Below are 18,178 nucleotides of genomic sequence, written 5' to 3'. Positions count from 1 at the left end.
TGTTAGGACACGAATCTAAGGGTTAAATACAATCATTTTCAAAATAAAAAGCAACCTACCATTATGTGTTCAAGTAGAGAGTCTATTGCGACTATGTTATCAAAATATGTCCTGAAAAAAGGAACATAAAACTGGTAATTAATCTAAATAACACAGAACATATTAAAATGAACACATTTCCCATTTTTGCATATATTTAAGCAAAAAATATAAAGATACATGTTGACGTCTGTCCTTCTGCGGAAGCAACCAATAACATTACTTTAGAGAGATGAACGAAACTTTATCATTAACTTTGGTATGAAGATCTCTAATTTCAGAGGATGAATTAAGTAATTATTTTACTGGTAAGTACCTATTTTGAGAGAAAGTCTGTAGCATTTAACTAAAACTATGAAGGGATAAAATTGGGCTGACCGTATTTAATATGTTCATGAGTATCTGAAATAAAAATATTTAAATTTGCTAAATCTCATTAATATAGTTAAAATGTAAATCCCCACTGAAGAGCTGGAATGTTACGATGTTAGAGTGACGTCACTGAGAAAGCAGTGGAATTCGTTTGAGAAGCATCAGGACACAAGAAATGTTAACAGCCCATTGACTCTGCACAAGTAAATGATATATTCATTATTATAAATAGCCAGTAACATTTTTGGAGATACATGGCACCGACATCAAAACGTCAACCTGATAAACAGATGAATCAGTAAGTATGTATTTCAGGGACCGTGTTAACCTGGGGTCTGTTGGCAAGGTACTGCTTTCACTTGAGTTTCCTGCGAAGTTAGCAAGGTACTCAATTAAGATAACTTAATAGCGATAAGCAATGCCTTTTGTCGAGAAGACAACACTTCCTCTTCAGCCTGGAGCCAGCACGACTTAGCACATGCTTCATCTGTGCACTGAGGAACGTACAGCAAGGAAGACGGCAAAGTCGAGTGGCTGTCCCCTAGGGGGAGGCTTACAGGGATCCAGCCGGACCGTGAGGACGCGCAAGACCGCCAGATACATTAGCAAAGGAAGGCGCACAGCTTCCCCCTCTCTGTGCTCCGAAGTAACAGTATCATGTGTCCCAGAGACACGGTGTAATTCTCTCTCAGGGACATAGCTGGCGTACGGGGTCAAATGAGAGCATTCTCACCCCCGTGCTTCTCTCATTTCATATTTCAAGAAATACATGTAACACAAAGCAGCAACTCCAGGCTAATTAGGGATGGGATTACAACGCTCGTGGATGGTAAGTTGTAAGTGTTGTCAAAGTGATCTACGAGAGAGAATACGGTCAGATCTGCTGCTGGTGGAAGAACAGGTACGTATTTCCTCTATTAACTTGCCAGAGGACGTGACATTGAAGTGACCATATCCTGGGGCATTATTCTAGATTTCACCAATTCAGTAGATGGGTCACATCTGCGGACACTCTTACGTGTAGCCGGCAAAACCAGTTACGAACCTCGAACGTAATAAACATCTGTAAGTGCTTTCACTGCCGGCCCAAGGAGGTTTTTCTAGGTCAGATTTCAGGGAAATGGAACATTTTCTCTAAAACGGTATCTGAGCTGCCATACATGGGAAAATTAAAATAATAATATTGATAATACAGTTTACTTTACTGACATTGTAGATAATGCCAGAGAGGACTTTTCGGAAAGTAATAAACTAGAACATTTCCTCCTCTTCTACTGCTCTCGGTTTTCTCGCACAAAAATAGAAATACTTAGTGTCTTTAACATTCTCTAGTGAGTCTATTTAGAAAATATACACCAAATTGCAAATTAACATTATCATATACACATCCGGCAGTCCTTTACTTGTAAAGTGAACACGGATGAGAACATAACTTTATGGTCCGAAACATGAACCTCTCCTACCAGACCACTTCCTGACGGCAGTGGACAGTAGTGGTCTGTCCCTGTCCGAGCCTGCACTTAACTTGAACCCCTGAGCAAGCCCTACTGCAACCCTAGAAACGAACACTTACTTTGACACATCAAGTAGGAAGTCATTCAGTTCCGTCTGTTTAGCAAGGCCTCTGCATACCTGCCATAGAAAATAATGGCTATTAATGCCAAGAGATTTCTGCTTATTTAAAATAGCAGCTCCTGCATACTATTTACCTTATTTTATTTCAAAAGACATAACACAATCCCTGCCTATGAAGCAGTAAGGCTATTAGTGACACGTCATACTTCTGCTGACATGCGCTAAGCTCTGCTCTCTGTGCTCTGAGTCACCGTCTCATTCAATCACTGCCCCGCAGAGATCGGGGACCCACTCTTCTAACGGAGGCACACGGAAGCTCGGAGCAGTGCCCGCTCTGGAGTTACTAAGTGGTCTGGACGCTTCCAGACCTAGACAGTCTGCCTCCAGCTGTGCTCTTTAAACCACACCCCCGTGCAGAAGCTACACTTGGACACAGACTGCACGTAGACCACACACGGTCGGCTCTGCACGGTCCTTGCTCCTCATACTATCACCCCGCAACTGTGCACGTAATCTCCTCCCATCACACGCCCGGGTGTGCTGAAGCGGAAAACAAAACAGCAGTGAAAAGAACTGGAGGATACAAAGCTCCTGTGCCCCGGACCCTTGAAGTCTACTTGCCAGGAAACTTGATAAAGTTTGTGACCTTTTAAATTACATTGTAATTTCAAGAGAACCAGGTATTTTAAATTTGACATGAATGTTTTTCACATACCCTTTAGTTTAAAGGATGCTCCGATTTAGGAAATGGAGTCATAAAAATGTACTATCAATGCTATGGCCAGTGGGAGACCACTCCTTTGCTTTCAGTGGAAAACAAAAACCATCATAGGACAGATACCATTTACGGCATAGATGATTAATAATTACGTATAAATATATAAGAATAATTGCAAAATATTTAAGGCAGGGAATAAGTAAATACAAGTGAATAGACAAAATTTTAGAAATAACAAAATACCCAATATCCAAAAATAGCACGTGAGGGTCACTTATTAACCCCCCGCCCCATCCCCCAGTGGCTGCACTTTACACAACTCTTCTCTCTTTAAGGGGGGGCCCTAAAAACACCCCGAAGGCACACCTGCACCTGATGTATTGCTACTGAAGCCCAGGCGAGATTGGCTGTTGCAACCTAAAGAAAGAGGATGAAACATGTTTTGATTAGTCACATGCAGACATCCTAACAAAGGGCTCTAGCACACAAGTATATGAAGAATTTTCTGAGGCCACTGAATATTTGAATATTTTGCCAAACACGGAGGATCAAATAAGTACAACATTTCTCTTTTACATTTCCCGCCTCTTTATAACTGAGTTTAATGTTCTCGCTCCTCTTAACTTCGGATAAAAAGCAAGATGAATTGCTTAAGAGAGCTACCATCCAATGATTTTCACGTAAAATAATTATTTTTCAGTTTAACAAAAATACTACTAAAATGGCCTCAACCATCATCCCTTTACAACGATGATACATTTCTAAAATTTTGATGACAAATTCTCCAACTACTAGCTACTCTGCTTCTTTTACTATTCATTCGCTTCCCAAACATTCACCGGGTGCCTCTTGGGTACCAGGCAGTGCTCCAGGTGCTAGAGACAAACTGCTTGCACCCCATCACCTTCCAGAACAGTTATGGGGGTGCTGAGGGAGAAAGACAAGAAATAGAATACGGGAAGTGCACAGGGTCCTAGCTGGTGACAAGGGGCTCCAGAGAAACAAAGGCACAACGTGGGGATACACGAGGTGTTCAGGGAAGGCCTCCTCCTCCTTGACACGGCGATGTGTGAGGACACTCCTGAAGGAGGCGGCTGGGGAGGGGACAAGGAGGACATGCACAATCCAAGCAGACGTGGGGGCAGATGCAGAGGCTCTGTGCAGAAGCCAGTCAGCCTTGCTCAAGGGCCCGGTATGGCTGGAGGGAGGGCGCAGGACAGGAGTAGTCCAGGCACAGACAGGTACCGGGGCTTCGGTAGACGGGGAGGGACGGGTGCTGCAGTATCTCGTTTCGGGACTAATTAGCAAATTCTGATTCAGGGAACAGTGCACGGAACTCACTGTTTCCAAATGTGATGCTGGAATCTTAGCTTGGGATATCTTCTAGGAAGAGGACATTTTTAGGAAAAACACAGACAACCAGAATGTGAAAACTTTCCAAAGTCCTCCTCCTACTTTATTTGATTCACAATATGGCACAGTTCTATTTTTACTGTTAGAATGGATTCTTACTAAAATAAGTTACTATATTTCTAATTTAATCAGTTTTCTCTCCAAATAACTATAAAACAAAAATAAAGGTTTTTAAAAACCATCAAAACAGGGGCGCCTGGGTGGCTCAGTGGGTTAAGGCCTCTGCCTTCGGCTCGGGTCATGATCTCAGGGTCCTGGGATCGAGCCCCGCATCGGACTCTCTGCTCGGCAGGGAGCCTGCTTCCCCCTCTCTCTCTGCCTGTCTCTCTGTCTACTTGTGATCTCTGTCAAATAAATAAATAAAATCTTAAAAAAAAAAACCATCAAAACATTGTTAAGCACATGGTGACTTTAAATATTCATTCGTTTATTAGCTGAACAATACTAACGAGTTCCTCAACCGGCGAGCCTCACCTCCTGGTGGCTCATACAGAAGGCTTCTTTGCCCCAGTGCCGATACAGCTCGAGGACGCCGATCAAATCGCCAATGGCAGTGACAATCGGTAAACAGAGCACCGACTGGATGCGAGTCCCCGACTCCAGCCCAGTACCTCTCGGAAATCGCTCATCCTGAGGAACCCAAGAAGAACAAGACATACGTTCAGTAAAAGAGGTGCAATCATTATGTTAGGATGCTTATTTCTGCCAGAAATTGCCTAATACTTGTAATGAAAAATGGGCAGCCCTTTTCAAAGGAAGCCCACATGACGGCGGACACCATATGCCACATTTAAGGAAATCCTCGGCAACATGGTGCGCAGGCCCACACGCTGCTTTACTGCTTCTTTAACCCTGGGCAGGAGAATCCAGCCAACCTGGAATATGCATCAATTTCATGAGACAACAAATGCAATTATGATGGTTAACACATATTTAAGCATCACCTTCTATGTGCTGGAACTCTTCCAAGGGCTTTACCGGTATATAAATATCATATGAAGGAAAATGTATATAAAAAATGGTTCTCTTCTATTTTGAAGGTTAGAATAACACAGAAGTGTATGTTAATGATAGTCACTCTGACTGAATCTCAAAGGCTCACATGAAGTATTCAAATCATCCAATAATTATCAATTACTTGTGAAAAATGCAATTGGTTCTTTAACTTTTAACTTTCTAGCTTAGCAAATCACTCAAAGGAAGACAGGGAAATTGAATGAATCAATACCAAAGCACCATTCTGTTTATCCGATTTGTTTTCTGTAGGAAGCTTTTCCTAAATCAAGAACAGTACAAATACATATTTGTAATTTACAGATCTTCTGAAAGCCTGCATATACAATGGAACATTTTCAAATGACACCTCGTATAGTATCTACTTTTAACACTTTTAAAAACTGAAATATAGTGACATACGACATTATTAAGTTTAAAGTATGAAACTGTTGATTCAATATATTTATACATTGCAATACAACTGCCATTGTAGTGGTAGATAGCATTTCTATCTTGTCGAATAATTATCTTTTTAAAAAATTTTATGTTTTTTAGAGAAAGAGAAAGGGCACACAAAGAGGGGGCAGGGGCAGAGGGAGAGGGAGAGAGAGAATCTCAAGCCGACTCCGGGCTGAGCAGAGAGCCCGATGCAGAGCTCAGCCTCACGACCCTAAGATCATGGCCTGAGTCAAGACCAGGAGTCAGCCCAAGTGCCCCACATATCTTATAATGAAGATCTCATCTTTTAGCAACTTTCTTCATCCATATCTCTATCTGTACAGATAATTAGTGGCAAAACCAGAATTAAAACCCATCTCTTGTGACTCCCACTTAGCACTTCCCCAGAGCAATGTCATCGCACCTCTACAGTCATTTGCGTACTTGTCAATTTAGAAGTCTAGGCTCAGGTAGTCCCATCTCATCACAACGCTCACATACAGTGTGGAAGACCGTCACATTCCCCACACCTGTGTGGTTCATCAGTGTCCTCCAGTACTGATCTGGGCTTGCTTATGTGATTTCCTTTGGCTAATGCAAGGTAAATTAGATGAAAGCAGAGGCTTGAAAACTCACTTGCGTGTTTCACTTATTTTCTGGAACCTCTCCACCATCATGAGAACATTCCGGGCCAGCTTTCCTTAGGGGTGGGGTGGGGAGGTAGGGGACTGATAAACACAGAGAACTGAGGCCCTCAGCAGCCAGCCAACTGCTAAGTGACGGCCAGTTCAGATGCATAAGCAAGCCCAGCTGAATACAGCCCAATCAGCAAGATGGCCCAATGCCCAGACCCATCAGAAGTCACGGGTGATTGTTGTAGGACACCACTAAAACCTGGGGTAGCATGGTACACAGCATCCATAGCCATCTTGCTAGGATATATAACACAGAACAGTGATCATTTAGTTTACATCAATATAAACATACATTTTATGATTAACTGTACTGGTATGTGTTAAAATAAGAACTACTCAAATCTAGCTCTCAGGGGGTATATAAGATATGATTTTTTTTTTTTAAGATTTTATCCATTCATTTGACAGAGAGAGAGACTACAAGTAGGCAGGGAGGCAGGCAGAGAAAGAGGGGGAAGGAGGCTCCCCGCTGAGCAGAGAGCCCGATGCGGGGCTCGATCCCAGGACCCTGGGATCATGACCTGAGCCGAAGGCAGAGGCTTTAACCCACTGAGCCACCCAGGTGCCCCAAGATATAATTTTTCTGAGGACAAATTTTAGTTTACATACAAATTCATTTATTGACCTGTATCTTACTCTAATGCTTTTATAAAATGGTTTGAATCATAATATCAACATGATGTCATCTTTATAAAATAAATACTTCAGGTTACAAGTGTCACAGAGTAAAAAGCCATTTACCCCAAGGATGTCCTCCACTAGCAATGTTTTTCTGGACTTGGCCACGTAGGCAGAGGTGGTGGTACCCTGGGCAATGGGCCCAGCAGGGATGAGCCGGGGTTTTCCTTCTTTGATTCCAGGTGGAGTGAAGACGCACAGACTCTGGCGAGAAGAAAGAACATGTTTTACAGACCTCTCTGTGCTCGGCGCTACAGGACGACTCCTAGATATTACTTATCATGAGCAATCAGTGAGCCAATGAAGAGAGACAGAAAATGAGGAAAAGTGCTCTGATCGAACGGGTATGTGAGGTGAAATTCTCTCTCACATTCCCGAGAGGACACAAAATACAGGCTAGATAAAGGACTTCAACGAATGCCTCGGCAGAAAAAAACTCTTAAAATAGCTTCCTATTTTGATATAGAGGAAATAATAAAATGGAAAAAAAAAAAATTAGTCCTTGGGGTCAGGGTACTGTCGAGAAACAGACATCAGGCCCAACCTCCCAACCTCCCCTAGAGGCTGGACTTACAAATCTGGAGACAGGATCAGGGACTACAATTTAAATTAATTTGGTTATATTTTTCATTTTCATTAAAAATCTTTTTAAGATTCAATAATCCTCTTAAGCTATACATGTTCCTACCAACACTTATAAGCAAACTTATTGCTTAGTAATAGCAAAAATCCAAAATATTTTGGACAAAGCTGGGTACATGTTTCCCTTTCCAATGATTAGGTAGAGAAGGTAAAATCCTGAAACTATTTTAAGACTAAGTGTTTTTTAAAAATATGATCAGTTATTTTGACTAAATCCAATATTTTAAATAAATTTCTACTAACTAAGAGTTGCTAATCAAAACAAATCACCTAGAGATTGGGAGCAATATTTTAGCATAACTGTATTATGACTATCTACTCAACTTGAAAAATATTAAAGTTCAGGTAAATTCTCCCAGCACTTTAATCTTAAATTGGACTGCTGTAAGTTAAAGTCTGAAGACCTCTGAGGCAGCAAGATTAGATAATCCTCTTAAGCTGTGTTCCTACTAATACTTGCTATTACTAAGCAAATTCTAGCTGAAAGCACTGAGTTGGATATAATTATACACTTAATAGATGCATGGTTTTCAAGCTCTATAATGTCAGCGTACCCCTTCTTCTTAAAAAATCTTCCCATCACAGTAGAGTAAAGCCTAGGAAGGAGGTCCTTCAATCAGCTGGGAGCGGGGAGATGGTTGGGAAGCGAGCATAGGTCCACCCCCAGCTGCTCTAAATAAATCCTCATTACTTAGATTCGAAGCTAAGTTCAAAATACTTTATTCACACATATATCTGTATTAGTTAGGACTGTGCTTACACAGCATTTGTAATTAAATACAATCAATGCCCAGGGGAAATACATTTTAAAGATTCTTTTTAAGAGATTAAGTTAAAAATGTTTATTCTGCTTTAAAAAGATTTTTAAAATGTAACTACACATAAGACAGCAAATGACAATTGCACCGTATTTATTTTTAAAGAGCCTAGAATTCACGTCACCAGTTTCAGAGTTACCGTAGTTCCACTACACACCAATATGCGTATGGTGTAGAGGAAATTGAGACTTCGATTAGATTTAGTGTCTGTCCCCGCCACAGTAAAAGTCAGTGAGCCACCCTCTCTTGAGGGAAGAGCAGAAGAGTTGTTCCAGAACAGGAAGAAGGAATGACTGCAAGAAAAACACTATAAAGGACGTGGTATATTTAGCCTGAAGAAAAATCAGAAATAATGATTTTCTCAAACTCTGAGAAAGTTAATCACAAGAAGGATGCTTTCTTTACCAAAGACGGAATGTAGGAAATGAGCTTGAACAAAACTGAGGGGTTTGCCTCCCTCCCACAGAGCTTCCCGGGACGGTGACAGAAGGTAAACTCTGGGGCAAGCTCCCAGCAGCAGCTTTGGATTTTTTTTTAAAGATTTTATTTATTTGACAGAGAGAGTGAGCACTAGCAGGGGAGCAGCAGAGGGAGAGGGAGAATCAGATTCCCTGCTGAGTGGAGAGCCCGAGGTGGGGCTCGATCCCAGGACCTTGGGATCCTGACCTGAGCTGGAGGCAGAGGCTTAACAGACTGAACCACCCTGGATTTTTGTTTTTGTTTTTTTTTTAATTGTCTTTGGCTTTGTTTGTTGTTTGAAGATCTACAACAGGTATTTCTTTTGGATGACTTTGCTATATGCCCCTTAGGGCTAGATTTAATAATATCTACAAGTTATAATTAACCTTCAAAAGTCAATAATGAAAGAATAGTGTATATAATCCTATATTATTTAGGTCATTTCTGTAATATTATAAAATATTTATTTATCCCTTCTATGTAGGGTTTCTATACGAGGCATGAGAAACAGACAGCAAACACTGCACAAAGGGTGTAGGGAAACCTATTCTATGTATTAAGCTGACAATAAAAGGTTTAGAAATCTTTCAACTGCTTGATTGAATCTGAAAAACTTGTAGATAATAGTTACCAAAAAATTAAATAATCCTTTACTGTGGAAACTTTATCTTTGTTTTACCAACTACCTTATGATTTTTGTTCGTATTTATCAATTAGAAATGTTTCCAAATGAGAGCCAGAGGCGAGTGCTCCGAGCACTGGATAAATCACCAGATGAAGGCCCAAGCAGGCGGGAAGGGAAAATGGGGACCGACCCAGGACGGACACCGCTTTCTGACGTGGTTTCACCTTCTCCCTCTGCATTAGCGCCTTCCCATTCTCTTGTTTGTGTTTTACTCCATGCAATTCATTAGCGCCTTCCCATTCTCTTGTTTCTGTGTTTTACTCCATGCAATTCCCTGTGCAAAGGTTCACCGCATAACATCCATCTCCGATGGAAGATCAACCGCTGGTGTGAACTCCGCGTTCAGTGATAGCACGTGCTTTCTGTTCCCCACGACCTGTGCCGTTGAACGCGCTCACTGGCAGCTATTACTGCAAGTGGAAAAAATCAGTAACCAACCTCTAAATTAGAGGCTGAATCTTGCATGTACTCAAGGGATGGGGAAGATTCATTAAGCCCACCTTTATTTACTCTCCGGAAATCATCAGATGGGACAGCTGGGTACTGAACAGTCACTCCTCGGTGGTTAAGCTACCACCGTCACCACATGCTCAAACTCTGAGAACACTTGGGTGTTTCCGAATTCTCAGTGCTGTACCTGTCAGTCGATCTGTCCGCCACACGGCCTGAATGACTACAAACTTGTCATACATTCTGTGACCTGACAAGGCAAGTCTTGCTTCAGTTCTTAATGTTTCAAAGTAATCACAGTTTATTTGATAAGATATACTTTGCACCTTTCATTGGCAAAGGGGCTGCAGTACCGAATTAACCTATAATGGGTGTAAGTAAGTACTAGGGAAACTTACAAAGGAAATAGTAACTTTATTTTTACTTCTTATATTTATTTAAATTCAATTAATTAACATATAGCGTATTACTAGTTTCTGAGGTAGAGTTCAGTGATACAGTAGAGTAACTTTATTTAAAAAAAAAACACATGATTTTTACATAAGGCTTTTTCCTGGGATGTTGATTATTAAGATAAAAAACCAGACTATTTTATAGGAGGGTGAATGGAAACTGTTTTTTATCAAACATCACCACACAGTATTTTACAATGTATTTTAGAATGTATTAAGACTACTATGCATGTACTTACAACACATCATTTATGTATAAAATGCAATGTTGAACTGAGTCTCTAAAATTAACTCCTGCTCTCACACTGTATCATCTATGAAAGCTTTTATTAGCACAAACATATTTTAGGGCCTAGAGATAAAAACTAAAAACAAGGAAAAGTTCCAAAGTTTCAAACCTCAACCACCTCTATCTTTCCAGAGAAAAAAAATCACCAGCATCCAGAACATGCAACTCGACCAATCTTTCTCTCCTCTGAGGGTTTTCACAGGGGCTGACGGACTGTTAGTCCTCCACTGCCGAGGACCGTCAAAGAGACCGGCCATGGGGTGGGAGGGGACAAATTAGCTTCTTCAATTTTTCAAAAAAACCCATTATGAACAAGCCAATATTTCTGGAATAACAGCAATTTTTAATACTTATTTCTAAGGTTAGGTAATGGAAAGTAGGCAAGATTGGTAACAATCGTCATAACCAGTAGGTTGACTCAAAAAAGCCATAAGAAAACATTCAAATTATAAAAAAGCAAATTAGGAGAAAAAGATTTGGTGGAAAATGAACACTAGAAAGGACTCAGAAGGGGTGCCTGGGTGGCTCAGTGGGTTAAGGCCTCTGCCTTCGGCTCGGGTCATGGTCCTGGGGTCCTCAGATCGAGCCCTGCATGGGGCTCTCTGCTCAGCGGGGAGCCTGCTTCCCCCTCTCTCTCTGCCTGCCTCTCGACTTGTGATCTCTGTCTGTCAAATAAATAAATAAATAAATCTTTGAAAAAAAAAAAAAAAGAAAGGACTCAGAATTTACTGGAAAAACATGATTTTTTGATGAAATGGGAAAATCTGGTTCATTGACCTCAATTAAATAGATAGGTCAGGTTGTAGACATCATTCTGATCTTCCTTCCCATAAACAATTCAAAGACCACTTTGTTAGGAAACTTCATTTCTTATGTTAAAGTTTCAATTCGCAATCAGTTAAGTTTTAGAAATTCTTTAAAAGTCTATTATTTAGGCTTTCCATGGAGTTATTTTTCTCATAAGACACTAGATGGCAGTGGACAGTAAATGAATTTAGATGTATGCAGATGGCCAGGAGCAGCTGGCCCCAGGCTCACCTGGGACTTTAGAGAGAGAACTAACTCTGCATGATCCTTAAAAATCAACCCACTGAAGTTCATTGTGCAGTTGAAGAAAGTCATGCAATTACTTTAAAGTACTTGCTATAAACTGGTTTTTAACACCAATATATGAAAAGCTATCTAAAAATTTATGAGTTTGAAAGGTTTTCAGCTTTTACAAACAACTCTTACAGATAACATGAGAAAAATCATAATGATACTATTATCAAGTATGTTATGTATCCGAGTAAAAGACCAGGTATGAAACAGAAAAACTGTACAAACAGCAAAAGTTTAATGAACCAAGATCGTATCATGGAAAAGATAGGTTTTTTTTTCCCCCCAACAAATATTTCAAGAATACCTCATAGGCGTCATTACGTTGGTCTCTGCTAAGGGCCAGGACATACAAATACGCTACTTCCTCTCTTAACTCGGCATTTCTCACAGACTGCTGCTTCTGCCTGAGAAAGCCCGTTATTTCCCCTTCTTACCTGTGAAGTGAGAGGTCTTCAATCATCTGCCCAGCCAACCCCTGCTTCAGCAAAGCTAATCATCTGCCTTGCTTGTAAGGGGAGCACCCGAGCACCCCATCAAATTCAGTATCCCAGAACACCTTGGCTTCCTCTCTGTGTGTAGTCAAGACCCTGGACACTGAGCTGCCGACTCCTCCATTTCCTCTACTGGTTGTACGTTCTTTGAGGACAGGAATGGTGGTTTGTTGTTTTTTATAATCTTCGTATGCTCAGCAATTTAGCATAGCTGTTTGGTATACAGCAGGTATTTTAAGTGGTTGCTGAATGAAAAACATTCACGACATAACATTTAACCAATGGAAGTTAAATTAAGATTTAGAAAGTTTAAAAATCTTGTCCAACTCACAAAGTGGTGACCTGGAACTCACATGGGACAATTCCAGAATCATTTTTTGGGAAGCGGTCCTTCTTCCAAGCTCTGAGACAACGCACAGGAATTCTCTCTCCTGAAGGACGTGCCAGCGCAGTGTGAACAAGAAGAGCCCAGGCAAGGTCTACTGAGGGAGACTATTCTGGTTGTCACCGTTCCCAGGGGCAGCAAACGGCCTGAACCAGGTTTGTACTCAAAAATCAGTTGGAAATATATGTCCTAGTGGCTTTTTATTTTTATTTTTTTAAAAGATTTATTTATTTATTTATTTGACAGAGAGAGAGAGAGAGATCACAAGTAGGCAGATAGGCAGACAGAGAGAGAGGGGGAAGCAGGCTCCCTGCTGAGCAGAGAGCCCGATGCGGGACTCGATCCCAGGACCCTGAGATCATGACCTGAGCCGAAGGCAGCGGCTTAACCCACTGAGCCACCCAGGCGCCCCTCCTAGTGGCTTTTTAAAAAGCTTTATTTTAACACTGTTTTCAGTTTCTTCCATTTACTGGTCCTATTAGGTTTTCTATGATCACTTGCATTCAATGGGACAATATATATTTTATATTATATATATTACATATGCATCATATATTTAAAAAACTGTCCATTTTGTCTAGAATTCATATTTATTAGTGCAAGCATCCTCTCATAACTTATCTTCATTCTACCTATTGTTGTATCTTCTAAATTATTAAACATAAATAATTGTTTTCTCTTCTTTAGTAATTACGTTAGCAAATAGCTTATATCTGTATAGTCTTTTTTTTTTTTTTCTATTCACTTATTTGAGAGAGAGAGGGGTGGAGGAGAGGGAGGTAGAGGTGCAGAGGGTGAGAGAGAACCCTCAAGCAGACACAGGGTTCGATCTCACGACCCGGAGATCACGACCTGAGCCAAAAGTCAGACACTCAACTGACCACACCACTCAGGTGTCCCTATGTCTGTAGAGTTTTCAGATTTTCTTGTTTCTTTTTCTAAGTGGATGGATTAAACTCTCAAATCCCAAGAGGGCAGGGATTTTAATTTACTACCACGTCACTAGTATGTGAACACTACCATGTAGTCATACACAGTAAGAATGTGCTGAATTAATGAATTAATTTTGTCTCTTATTAATGTGTCAAAAATGTATATAAGATGTTTAATACTTCAAGAATGGGGATTTTCTTCTGTGAACAATTTTGTCCAGAGCTTTAGCAATACTACAATTCATTTTTATAAATATTATACTCAATATCTCAATAAAGAGTCACATTACACATTATTTATGTTAATTCCCTGTTTTTTAGCTATTATGGGGATCTGAAATTCTTAAATGGGGGCTAACTGCATCAAAGTAGGGTCTAACCCAAAAACAGAGGGAAATCCATGTTGGTAAGTCCTAAAATTAGGTAGATATATTTTTTGGATAAATCTACTTATTAATACTACTAACATTCTCTGAATTGTATTTTTGATCTGTCAATCCTAAAATTACTATTGTACTCTTCTGTTCTTTTTTTGGGGAGGCATGCTTTGCTTTACAAATTTTGATGCATCAAATATTTACAGCATAAACTTCATAACAGCTCTGCCTTCATGCAGACTAAACACTTCACAAATCCCAACTGAACTCTTGTTCCAATTTAATGCTTCTATTCCCCAAATTCAACTTCATCATTGATCTTGTGGCACTTGTTCTCCCTTTGTTTTTATTTTTCTGGAATAGGTTTGCTCCATCTAAAATTACCTTTTTAAATTTTACTTTTATTTTTTTAAATTATTTATTTGAGAGAGAGGGAACACGAGCAGGGGGTGAGGAAGGGCAGAGGGAGGGGGTCAAGCGGACCCCCGGCTGAGCAGAGAGCCCCATGCGGGGCTCCATCCCAGGACCCTGGGATCATGACCTGAGCCGAAGGCAGATGCTAAACCCACTGAGCCACCCAGATGGACCTAAAATTGCCTTTTTATTTTTAACTACTCCTGAGCCCTTTGTTTATATGTGTCTCTATAAAATAGAAGACAGTTGTGGGGGTTTTAAATCTAATTTAAGACTTTTTTCTTTTGATAGCTGGGCCCATTCTACTTACAATTTTGTTGTGACATATTTTTGTAAGGAGTACCACGATCTATTTTATGTTTTATTTTTAGTGTTTTAATACTACCTAGTTTGTTTTCTATCTTTTCCTTAACTTTCCATGTTTTCTTTACATGTTTTTCTCTCTGGTAATATTGATATGAGTTTTTAATTCTACCAGTGGAAATTTTGATATATTAAAATATTATTTAAATTCTAATTCTTAATGCATCAATTTGGAAATTGTTTTTGCTGATTCTTATTTATGAAAAAAGAAATTAATCCTTGTATCAGAATTCATCCCATCTGTACCTTAATCCTTGATATTTTTGATATAGACTAAAAATTTTATCTCAGTCCACTTGGGTTACATTATTATATTTTTTTCACAAAATCATATACATTCTGTTATAAGTGTGAGTTGTTTGAGGCTTTATAATTATGATTCAAAGTCCTGAGGCAATTTTTGAAAAATATTTATAAATATCTATAATATGCCACCTTGTATTAAGAAAATACACATGTATCTGCTCACGTGGGCCTATACACACACATATACATATATAAGTATATATATAATATTTATATAGAGAGAGACAATATAGTTCACTGAATATCGTTAGCTTACATTTTAAAGTATGTCAGCATCTGTTCAAGCAATAGGGAGGATTAGATAGTATGATACTCCTGAGAAAAATAATTTTAAAATTATTTAAAGGCTGGACAAAGCACATTTTACAACACTTTTAATGCATTGCTGGACAGAAGAATGGATGGAATCCACAGAAGTCTGAAAAGAAGTCAATAGAGGAACGTCCGAGGCAAGCAAATCCTGAGCTGGACTGCTCTTGAGAGCAGCAAAGCCTAGACGTACTGACCTCCCCTTAGGAAACCACCGCGGCAAGCAGAACCCCTACAGGGGTCCTGGACATGCGAAGGGCCAACGCCTCATTTTAGCTGGAAATGCAACTATACTCACAGCCACAAGGAGATTAGTAGGACCCCAGATTATCTTGAATTTACTGCTGGAGGGAAAATAAAAACGTCTTCTGTGAAATCATAACTGTGTATCCTGTGGGTGTAAGGCTTGAATCCATACTACTTTGCCGCCTGAAAAAAAATCTCATGAGATAATTTAAATGCTCCTGGATTAGTGGTGCCTTAGGTGACTGGCGAAAACAAATACACATGCTGTGTCCACGAAAGGAGCTTAGACAGAGTCCCTAAGAACGGCCATTTAAAAAGGCTCAAGGAAGATTATGATTCACAGTTAAAACATAAAAGAAAATAAAACACACAAGCAAATAAGCCACCATCCGTGAGAGATGGATGAAGCAAAAGCCAAGAAATGTAAATTCAGAGAGAACATAAAATATATGAAAGAGGTGTAGAGTTAATGTTTAATGTAGTTATGTCCCAAGAAATGTAAGATAACCTTAAAAAAAAATAACCAGGGAATAAAAAAAAACTATACTGAAGACTGGAAAAATAAAGAACCCAGAAGTAACTATGTTCAAGTCAATATACAGAGAGATAATTTTTATCAGTCTGAACTATCCAGCAAAGATTTATTTCAAGAAAATGATGACATAAAGACATACTCAGGTAGACAAAAACTGAGTTTCCCACCAGCACACTCTCATTAGGGGAAATTCTACAGGACAGAAGAAAAGTGATTTCAAATGGAAGACTTCAGATGTAAGAAAAATGAAGAGCAAAGAAAGAGGTAATTATGTAGATACAGCTGAAGGGACACCCCAGGGGCGCCCGGGAGGCTCCATCCGTTAAATGTCTGACTCCTGATCAGCTCAGGTCTTGAACGCAGGGTCATGAGCTCAAGGCCCATGTTGGGCTTCACACTAGGTGTGGGGCCTGCTTTTCAAGGCCCATGTTGGGCTTCACACTAGGTGTGGGGCCTGCTTTTCAAAAGGAAGGAAGGAAGGGAGGAAGGGAGGAAGGGAGGGAGGGAGGAGGGGAGGAAGGGGCGGAGGAAGGAGGGGAGGAGGAGAGGGGGGGAGGAAGGGGAGGAGGAAGGAAGGGAGGAGGGGAGGAAGGAAGGGAGGGAAAGAGGAAGGGGAGGAAGGGGAGGAGGGCAGGAAGGGGAGGAGGGGAGGAAGGGGAGGAGGGGAGGAAGGGGAGGAGGGGAGGAAGGGGAGGAGGGAGGGGGGAAGGGAGGGAGGAAATCCCGAGGGCAGGGAAATATTGAGGCCTAGCTGCCTGTGCAGAACACATTCACGGAAAAATGCGGTGAACACAATGCAGTGATTATCCCCTAAAAGAATCCCTCCAGGAAGACGAGGTCTCTGCCTTCACGAAGCCTACATTCTCGTGAGAAAGCCGGACAATCTCACGAATCACGGATAAACACATAATTACAGGCTCAGCTGAAGTCTCCCAAGGAGAAGCTTATGAAGTTCACACACACGGAGGGAGACGGACTTGGACGCTCAGAAAGAGGCCGCGAGTCCGGGCGGCGCTCTGCTGTTCCTGGGGCCCTGCTGTTGAGCAAGGCCGGGCCCACGAAGCAGCGACCCCGGAGAGAGCCAGGCAGAGCGAGATCAACCGAGGCCGGGAGTGCATGGAACGCCGGCCAAGCAGGGATGCAGCGTCCTCTCCCCTCGGCTTACCAAAGTGAAAAGAATTAGAACTGGTATACGCAGAATACAGTTTATTGTGGACACAAAAGCTTTTTCTAAATCACATACTCCAGGAACCTACTTCACGAAGGTCAACATACAAACGAGCTTGTAAAAATAAAGCAAAAAAAATCCCCAAAACACAAAAACCAAAAATAAATAAATAAATAAATAAATAAGAAATAAAAAAGAAAACACAAAAACCAAAAACCAAGACAGCGAAATGACTAAGAATTTGGGATTCGGGAATCTAACTCCAGGCTCTAAAAGCCAGGCACCTCCTGAGGCTCACACACCTGGCAGACCCTGGGCTCTTGCTGCCTGCCCTCCCTGACCTCCGCAAACCACATCCCCCCTCTCTTTCACACAGAGCAGAGGGTCATCCCATGTGGCCGTCTCAGTTCCAGGGTTCACTCACTTCTTTTCATGTAAACAGCTAGAAATGCTGAGTCCAGGATCCAGGCTTCAGCAGAGAACTGGGTAGGTCCGAGTCTGGATCACAAACAGCTGTGATTGAAGGGAAAGGGCCGCGTCGTATTTACTCAGCTACCGAGGCCAAGCCCTGGGAGTTGTCTGCAGGTCCCAGGGGCGTCGTAAGGGGATGTGCACACTCATGACCACCCCAAGCTAACAAACACACCAGTACAGTTTAAACATAATTGCAAACTAGATAATAGGCAAAATTTTAGAAATAAAGTTTTAGAATGAACGCGAAAGAATGAGATCTATTGTTATTTTAGTAGCTTAGCCATTAGCCTGAGATATCATTTGAAGTGTTTCGAAGCAGTAGTGATACCTGAATAATTCAATTTAACGAATACTCTTG

At 40.8% G+C, this 18,178-nt stretch overlaps 1 protein-coding gene across 1 annotated transcript in view; it reads right to left on the bottom strand.

Annotated features, from left to right (window-relative positions):
• PDE10A (phosphodiesterase 10A) overlaps nucleotides 1–18,178 on the bottom strand; it is a gene marked incomplete at its 5' end in the record, with an annotated part of 286,161 nt that overhangs the window by 65,670 nt on the left and 202,313 nt on the right. The window contains 5 exons of the mRNA XM_080806394.1: nucleotides 60–111; nucleotides 1,985–2,043; nucleotides 3,071–3,121; nucleotides 4,592–4,747; nucleotides 6,988–7,128. Coding sequence (XP_080662520.1) covers nucleotides 60–111; nucleotides 1,985–2,043; nucleotides 3,071–3,121; nucleotides 4,592–4,747; nucleotides 6,988–7,128 — 459 coding nt within the window. The remainder of the gene's footprint in view (nucleotides 1–59; nucleotides 112–1,984; nucleotides 2,044–3,070; nucleotides 3,122–4,591; nucleotides 4,748–6,987; nucleotides 7,129–18,178) is intronic.

This window comes from Martes martes (genome assembly GCF_963455335.1).
Source record: "Martes martes genome assembly, chromosome: 6".
In the NCBI taxonomy this organism is placed as follows: domain Eukaryota; kingdom Metazoa; phylum Chordata; class Mammalia; order Carnivora; family Mustelidae; genus Martes; species Martes martes.
The sequence above is the reverse complement of the archived record's forward strand: the minus strand, read 5'-3'. Positions and strand labels throughout refer to the sequence as shown.